This window comes from Musa acuminata, chromosome BXJ2-5, assembly GCF_036884655.1.
Source record: "Musa acuminata AAA Group cultivar baxijiao chromosome BXJ2-5, Cavendish_Baxijiao_AAA, whole genome shotgun sequence".
Lineage (NCBI taxonomy): Eukaryota > Viridiplantae > Streptophyta > Magnoliopsida > Zingiberales > Musaceae > Musa > Musa acuminata.
In genome coordinates, this window is record NC_088342.1 from 20954166 (window position 1) to 20963409 (window position 9244).

General features: G+C 34.4%; 1 protein-coding gene across 1 annotated transcript; it reads left to right on the forward strand.

Annotated features, from left to right (window-relative positions):
• Positions 1–209: 209 nt before the first annotated feature.
• On the forward strand, positions 210–3481 carry LOC135612578 (vacuolar protein sorting-associated protein 29-like). The gene is made up of 4 exons (XM_065109037.1): positions 210–323; positions 689–868; positions 2168–2305; positions 3053–3481. Exons 2-4 carry the CDS (start codon positions 737–739, stop codon positions 3353–3355), a joined length of 573 nt encoding a protein of 190 aa, XP_064965109.1. The 5' UTR covers positions 210–323; positions 689–736; the 3' UTR covers positions 3356–3481.
• The last annotated feature ends 5763 nt before the right edge of the window (positions 3482–9244 follow it).

A 9244-nucleotide genomic window follows, 5' to 3' on the forward strand; every position in this document is an offset into this window, starting at 1 on the left:
ATTTTAATCATATTTTATTAGATTTTTAATTAGTAGTCGAAGGTTAACTATAATGTTAGATTTAAATTTAGGGTTAAGTACGCAAATCAGTAGTATTAGAGGAATATATATGCGATTTTTTTGCCCAAATGAAAACCAACCAACGCGAAACAAACGGGTTTTAAACAGATCCGCCGGAACATCTAAATCGAACTGCACGTTGCAATGGACCGGCGAAATGGGTTTAAATGGGCCGCCTTCCCTCGGGGCAACCGCGAATCTCCTGCTGTCTTCTCCTCGATCGCTTCGATCGGGTCCTTCTCTCTGCTCGTCTTCCGCTCCAGGTATTCGTCCATTCCCGTTTCTCTGGGCGTTGTGTTGTTTCTTTCGAGCATGAGCAGAATGCAACGGTTTCAGGCCGATACATCAAACCCTTCTCCAATCGAAACAATAGGAGATCGTCCTTATAATTTAGCATCTCTTGTGAGTCTGATGAGCTCAACGAGCCCGATCTTTTAAGAAATATCGTTTCTTTCTCTTCCTTTGTAGTTAGGTCCCGTTGATTGTCGAGTTTGAATGATCGGTGGCCTTTGTGACTGTTCGCTAGTTTGAGCCTTATAATTTTCGTTGTTGCAATTTATGCGCGCCGTCGAATTTTAGGGTGATCTAGGGTTAGATGCTTTTGATCGATCAAGATTTGATTTTGCAGGATTTAAAGATGCTTGAAGTTTGATTTGGTCTTTTACGCTGGAGGAGAATGGTGCTCGTTCTAGCCATTGGTGATCTCCACATCCCTCACCGGGCGCCCGATTTGCCTGCCAAATTTAAGTCCATGCTTGTGCCTGGGAAAATTCAGCACATCTTGTGTACTGGAAATCTTTGCATTAAGGTGCTTCTTTTCCACTTTCTTTTTAATGATTCTGTATCCTTTATATATATATATATATATATATATATATATATATATATATATATATATATATAGCATCGTTATCGTTCACTCCTGCAAGATTTCTTCAGGCATCAAAATGCACTAGAATCCATAATTAATGGGCTTTTTATGGTTTATGCTTCTAGGAAGATGTTAGTGGAGGGACAATTTTCGCTGGAATCTATAATGGAGAATCTTTTACTGGAAGTAGGCCATTATATATGCCTTTATGATAGAGAAGCAAATTTTGTGTGTGAGAACTTAAAGTTGTGAAGCTATGGTGGAATCGTTTATAATTTGTATGTTTTCATGCAAGTGTCCAAATGAAAGTATCACAACATTGCATATGTATTTGGAAAAATTACTAATAGCAATGTGGCTTTAGCACTGTGGGTTGTGACCCAAATTCATATTAGTTAGCTTCTCAAATGAAATTCAAGCACTAGTAACAGGAAAAGATCAAGGATTGTAAAGCTTCATATTTATAGTATGTTACAGTCTTTAACTGTTTTTTCAGGTTTGATAGAGCAACTGCATCTTGGCCACAGTAAGTGTGCATTTGCATACCATTAACACATCGTCCTTGATTTTTCTAATTGAACTGAATGTGCATAAGACTCTTAAGACGTTAAATTTGTTGTGTTAGCTTGAACTTGTTCTTGACTGCTAAAAATTCTTGTGACTTTCTAGTAGCTTAGCAAAAATATTAACAAGCCCTTTTTTGACAAATGGTAAGTGGTGAAGGTTGGATTTGCTATCAAGACCTTGCAATGATTCGACAAAGTCTTTGTCAACAAGCCATTGTTTGCAGATTTTAGATAGAAAACCATTCTAAGTGTAAAACAATTATTTTATGAGTGAGTGTGGTTGCCTTCTTGGAGGCTTCGAATATGACAAGGAGTTGCACATACGAGAGCAAAAGCTTTGACAATATCATCGGAAAAACTATAGATGTCCACACAGACTGAACAAGGATAATGTTTTATCTTATACCTTGTATTATTACCATACTGTTTTATCTTTTGTTATTGCCAGACTGTAATCTCACTATTTTGCACATGTTCCTTTGTTTACTAATAGATGCCAGATTTTCCTGGGTGGTTAAGTGTTTTGGGTTTTATTGGTTGAACATGTTGAGCAAATTGTTTATTTATATCACCACTCTTGGTTTTCAAAATGGTTTTCATGAAAATTTTCACTTATTTTATGGCAATATTTTCATGAAGTTGACATCTCAAAGAAGCTGTAATTCTGTAGGAAGTTCATGATTACTTGAAAAGCTTAAGTCCTGACCTGCATATTACTCGAGGTGAATATGATGAAGATGTTCGTTATCCAGAAAACAAGACTCTTATGATTGGTCAGTTCAAGCTTGGGCTTTGTCATGGTCATCAGGTTTGTTTTTCCTTTGTTTTGAGACAGTGATTATGGATTTTTCTTTCTATTTCTGACGCTCTTTATACATATTATATGCACTGAATGAATTGTCTACCTTGTTTTCGGAAAGGAATTGACTCTTGTCAATTCATATAACATGGCTGGAGTATTTTTTTGTGTTAAATCAGCATACTTTTCGTTAAAACATTGTAGAATAAAATGTCAATTAATCCCACGAAGCTGAGTTCCTTAGTATTCCCTGAAGGATGATAAATTGTCTGCATTTATTTAAATTCAGTTTATGATGGATCAAAGAGTTGGAGAGGCAGATTTATAGTGTGTTTCAGGAAATGCAGACAATATGCATTTGGTGATTTTCGACAGAGTGAAGCCCCTTGGACAAACCTGTTTCCAATGTTGTCAACCTAAACCCTCGAGAGGTTCCACAACTTTAATTTATGCCGATGTGTTCATTCGTTTCATCTTGAATTTAGCTAAGAACAAGTTTTCATGTTAAATTTAGGTTGTTAGCATTATTGCGAAAGGATTTTTTATATTTTTGTTGCAAATTAAGGTGTTTAGAAACTGTCTAGAAGTTTCTTCACGTGGCTGGTTATATACACTGGTGAAGGCTACACAAAATTCATTTCCCACGAAGTCTTCCAGTTGTCAGTTCGTTTCAGTTATTATTTTTTCCAATATTTTCCATGTGGATATTAGTCAGCATATCTGCCATGTCTTTATTTTTGTTTTCAATCAATGCAGATCGTCCCGTGGGGTGACTTGGACTCGTTAGCCATGCTTCAGAGACAACTGGATGTAGATATCCTTGTGACTGGACACACTCATCAGTTCAAGGCCTACAAGCATGAGGGAGGTGTCGTCATAAACCCTGGCTCAGCAACTGGTGCATATAGCAGCATAACTTATGATGTCAACCCCAGTTTCGTGCTAATGGACATTGATGGCCTTCGTGTTGTGGTTTATGTTTATGAGCTTATCGATGGAGAGGTGAAGGTTGACAAGATCGACTTCAAGAAGACTGCAACTACTCAATCTGCTCACTGATCTGAACAGTAGATTTACTACTTCGATACCCTGATTTGGTTGTTTGAATGTACTGATATCTATTATCATCAGATTGAGATGAACTGTGATACCTTAATATGCTTTCTAATAAGTTGAGTTTTAACACATTATTGTAGAAAGCTTCACTAATTATTAGGGAGCAGTCGGTTTCACTGGATTTTCTTATTAAGATGTTTGTATCACGAACACTAGCAAGCTTAGCTTGTGTATTGAAATATTTAAGGAAAACATCAAATTTTATTCGTAATATAAATACAAAAAATGACATGCATGTATGTATATATATGCCACATTACTAAATGGATCATATATGTCCATTTAATAGAGTTGTTAAATTAGATTTTGGTTGTCTGAGATGGGAGCTGATTCAAATCTGACATAGTCCATTCTTTGAGTTGATCTGATGATTCTGACAATTCACATTCGATGCCAATTTTGGTCGGAAAGATTTTGAGTTCAAGATTGTTTCTTAGGATGTTCCTATAAAACTCTTATTGGGGTGGTTTCCCGTAGTCGTTACCTCCGAATGGCACGTTCTTCGTCGGAATGTGGAGCGTTGATCTCGGACATACCTATCGTTAGTTTGCATTGAATTCGGGATGGTGCAACGTTCGGACGAATGGTGGGAGTGATTGGTTGCAGGATAAGATTCACTAAGTGTTAATAGGCTTATCACGTGGTTGAGAGGTGTGAACCACTCGACTCGGACAATTGGCACTAACGTGTTGGCCACCTAACATCGACATATTGGTTATTTGGCTATGATATATCAACCATATCTGAAATGGTAATTTAATTAGATATTTTTGTTACATTTGTTATGGTTTCATACTTCACGAGTATCTCGATCTCATACATTATCATTTATTCATTGTTTTGGCTTTTGTTCATAGTGGTATTTTATATCATATTATATTCTCAAATAATATTATCTAATTCATTTTTCAAATATCAAAGTTGAATTTTATTCATACTATATTGTTCTTGTTAAACAATTCATCAATAGTGACTTAAATTTCTAAAGTCAGACTCTGGACTCAATAATGTATTTGATTTCCTGCATTTTTTCAGATTTTGTAATTAAATTGATTAAGAATTTTCACATCAAACCCACTAAATGAATATTATAATACATAATTGAAAAGAAATAAGTTGTCTTCGTCACCAAGAACATCTTGGAAATAATCTTGGCCATGATAACATATTAAAGAAAGAAATGCTTCATATACAAGCACATTTCTTTTGGTACTGTTAGCATAATAATCGTGCCGAAGCAGTGGCAAATGAGTGCAACAATTGGAAATGACAAACTCCACCTCATTTATTGTTTTCTTCTGATATGATAGATGAGATCCTTATCTCTTTTCTTGTCTCTCCCTCTGTTTTTTTTTTATTATTTTCTTGACTTTTTAAGCTAAAGTGATAATGAAAGAAAGCAAGAATCGGAAATGATGATCTTTGTTTCGTTGCTCCATGCCCTGTTATTCTCATTGTTTTCTTTATTTTATTGCAATCAAAGTCTAATCTACCTATGACCCTCTCCGATGTTAGAAGGGAGGTGATCCTCCCGTTATCTCTTTTCTTCTCTCTTCCTCCCATTTGTTCTCATTATTTATTTGACTTTCTTGTAGGCATAACAGTAACGAAGGAAAGAAGCCATTGAAAATAATGCACTCTACCTTATTCGCATTGTTCGCCAATGATGCACTCCAATGCCAAAAGGGAGAAGATGCTCAACTGTATGGTCACTGGCCTTGTCATCATTGATGAAGACGAGCTTGAGCGCTTTCTCGTCAGAATCTTCTCTTTTTATATATTTTTTCTTGTTTTGCCTTCCTTTCGTGCTTATTATTTTGTCATCTTTCTTAGCAAGCCAAGCAATAGTGACTGAGTGTAGCAATATAGACTCCATCTTGTTTATTATTCACTTTTCCCATGATAGATGAGAAATTTGGTCGCATTCTAGCTCGACTCGGCCTCATTATCGGCCTCATTATTTATTTAGCTTTTTTTACACCTAAAGTGATATTTAGTTTGGTTTATTACTATGCGCACAAGCCCCCGAATATGTTCTTTAAATATTTTATACCGTAAAATTTTGATAAATGGATCAACAATAATCTTGGTGATGCTCAGGTTCTCAATTGACACTTATTGTCTTTGAACTCTTTCTCTAACATTACTTTATTTCATAAGCTCCATTTTAAGAATATATTCTTTAAATATTTTACATTATAAAGCTTTGGTAAATAGATTCGCAATCATCATAGTGATGTTCAAGTTCTCAAATGACACTTGTTGTTTTTGGACTCTTTCTCTAACAACCAAGTACTTTATCTCGATGTACTTAGAATCATTAGAGTACTTACCATTTTTAAAGAAAAAAACTACTATAGTATTATCATAAATTATCTTCAGCAGCCAAGTAATTGAGTCGACCACACCAAGTCCTTAGATGAAATTTTATAACCATAAAGCTTGATTTGTAGCCTCAAAGCATGCCACAAATTCAGCCTCGATGATGTAATAAGTAATTACTTTGTACTTTTTCAAGAAATTGCCCCACCAGCTAACATAAATACAAATCCTGAAGTTGACTTCCTACTGTAAAATCAACATCTGAATATCTTGTCACTTCGAGAAGATCTAATCTCCTATATGTGAGCATATAATCTTTGTCTCTTGTAGATATCTTAATATTTTTTTTATAGCTTTCTAATGTTTCATTCGTGCATTGCTTTGGTATCTTCCTAGCATTGCAACTGCAAAACCGATATCTAGTCTTGTATAGATTTGAGCATATAATAGAATTCTAACTACATATCCATAAGGAATATTCTTTATCATTTGATTCTTTTCTAAATTATTTTTTAGGCATTAATTTTGACTGAATTTTTCACCTCTAGTAATAGGTGTATCATTGGCTGAACAAAATTGCATATTAAATCTCTCCAAGATATGATTAATATATTCTTTATGAGATAATCCTAATAATCTTTGAGATCTATTACTGAATATCTCAATGCCAAGAACATAGACTATCTCATTCATATCAACCATCTTAAAGTTCATGTTCAGAAATATCTTGCTTTTGTGCAATAAACCAAGATCACTAACAAATAAAATATCATCCATATATAAGATCAATATAATAAACTTACTCCCATTTACCTTCAGATGTATGCACTAATTAATAATGTTTTCCTTAAATCTAAAGGAAATAATGGTATCATGAAATTTTATATACTATTGTCTAGAAGCTTATTTAAGGCCATAAATGATTTTTTTAAGTTTACAAGCCAAACTTTTTTTTCTCCTTTCTATGAATCCTTCAGGTTGTTCTATATAGATTTTCTCATCCAGATCCATATTCAGAAATATTATTTTCACATCCATCTGATGTAACTCAAGATCATAATGAGCTACCAATGCCATGACGATTTTCAATGAGCCTTTTCTAAAAACTAGAAAAAAAATCTCATTGTAGTCGATACATTCTTTTTGAGAAAATCCTTTGGCCACAAGTTTGGCTTTATATTGTTCGATATTGCCCGTTGAATCACGTTTTGTCTTAAAGACCTATTTAAAACGGACTCTTTTACAATTATTAGGCAATTCAACGAGTTCCTAGATAGATACCATTCTAGGCTATTGATTTTAACTCATCTTTCATTGTATTATACTATTTTTCAGAATCGTTACTTTTTATGGTTTGTGAAAACGATAAGGGGTCTCTTTTTCTTCCTAGATCATAATCTGATTCTTGTAGATATACCATATAATCATTAGAAATGACATGTTTCCTTTTTCTTTGAGATCTTCTCAAAGTTGCCAATTGTGATTGTTTTACAAGATCATCAGCGGTGATATCAACATCATATAAGAGTTCATCAATGTTATTTTGTTATTCACCCTCGTTAATTCTCTCACTGATTTGAGGAACAATAATTTCTTAAATAGGAGATGATACAAATGAATCAACCTAAATCTCCTCAATATCAAAATTGATCATTCGAAATTTTTCACTCTTATTGATTTCACCATTTTCTAGGAATCTTGCATTATTAGACTCTACTATCCTCGTACTATGATTAGGGCAATAAAATCTGTATCTCTTGAATTTTTCTGAATAACAAATAAAATATCTAGAAATAGTTCTTGGATCCAATTTATTTTAATGTGAATTGAATACTCTTATCTTTGCAAGACACCCTCAAATATGCAAATGTCTCAAACTGGACTTCTTAATAGTCCATAACTCAAATGGAGTTAATGAAATTGACTTATTAGGAACCCTATTTAAGATGTGCATAGGTGTCCTAAGAGTTTCACCCTACATTGACTCAGGTACAAAGGAATAACTCATCATGCTCCTAACATATCTATAAGAGTACGATTTCGTCTTTCAACAATACCATTCTACTGTAGCACACTTGGCAATGCATATTGAGCATAAATACCATATTATTCTAGAAATCTAGGAAAAGGACTAATATTCTGATCGGATTATCATATCTGTCATAAAATTCATCACCCTTATCAGATATGATAATTTAACTTTTCTATATAATTGTCTCTAAACCTCATTTATGTATACTTCAAGAGTGTCAATGGCTTGAGACTTTTCATGTATTAGATAAACATGACCATATCTGGATAGGTCATCTAAAAATATGATGAAATACCTTTCTCCACTAAAACAGGGAATATGGAGTGGTCCACATATATCAGTATGAATAATCTCAAGAAGTTATTTACTTCTTGTGGTATTTTTCTATGTATGCTTAGTTTACGTTTAGTTAAAATAATCTATACAAACATCAAAATCATTGAAGTCTAAATGTTCCAAAATATTATCTTTCACTAATCTTTTAATTCTTTCCTTAGAGATATGCATCAATCATTTACGCCACATGATAGTCATTGGTGTCCGGCAAGCCAATCACATGAGTGATGGCATGTGTGGCTTGACACACAATCTTTTTACTTCTTATTATTTTTTGATATTTTATCACTTTATATTACTTATTGCTTGAATATATTGTGACGTCCATGGATTTATGCAATGGGAATTAGATCGTGATGAGATCACGATAATGAGACTGATTCACCTTTAAACACAAATCTTAAATAATCCCGGTCATAGGTTACTTAAGAGGGACATCGAGATAACTAGATAGAATGGTGTGCTGTGTACATGTCCATATGATGGATGTAGCTGGTCTCATAGCTGCTCGTGTGGGGATGCTAGGGATACAGTATAGGTGCTCATTGGAAAATGAGTTCACTGATTGATCCGCTTACAGAATGCTAGATGGTTGATGATGCCTTATTGTCATACAACGATTCCGTAATCCTAGTAGTGTATCTAGTCTTTAGACGTGAGACACTAAGGATGTCCTGTATAAGTACTCCACTCTTTGATACCAGACTTATAGGTCTGAAGGTTTCAGATCTATCTAGCACAACCGATCATCAAGAGTGGTAGCCAACCTTACAATGACTATTGAGTATCAATAGAAGATCATCCACTCTTAGTGTCATGAGAGGAATATCTCATGTGTTCTTGCTCAGATAAATCCCTGGCTAGAGTCATTCAAATTGAGAGAGAGAGTTCTATGGGAGAATCTGATTAGAGCAAGACTCGAGTAGAAACCATATGGGTCTAACAACACTATGCTCGGTATACGGTCTTAAGGATATTAGATGGATGAGGGACTAGAGGTACATAGTAACTGAAGACTCCAACGTAGTGGCCTAGTACGTTCGCAATCGATGAGTTGAGTGAATTATTATGGAGATAATAATTCACTAAGCTAGAAGGAGTTTTGATAGGTATGACTCAGGCCAACTTGATATTAAACCTAG

What these genes read in the sequence shown, in the direction of transcription:
- LOC135612578 (XM_065109037.1), top strand. Translation starts at nt 737, where the DNA reads ATGGTGCTCGTTCTAGCCATTGGTGATCTCCACATCCCTCACCGGGCG. An exon ending in CTGGAAATCTTTGCATTAAG is followed by an intron (nt 869 to 2,167) that starts GTGCTTCTTTTC and finishes GTAATTCTGTAG; the next exon opens with GAAGTTCATGATTACTTGAA. An exon ending in GGCTTTGTCATGGTCATCAG is followed by an intron (nt 2,306 to 3,052) that starts GTTTGTTTTTCC and finishes CAATCAATGCAG; the next exon opens with ATCGTCCCGTGGGGTGACTT.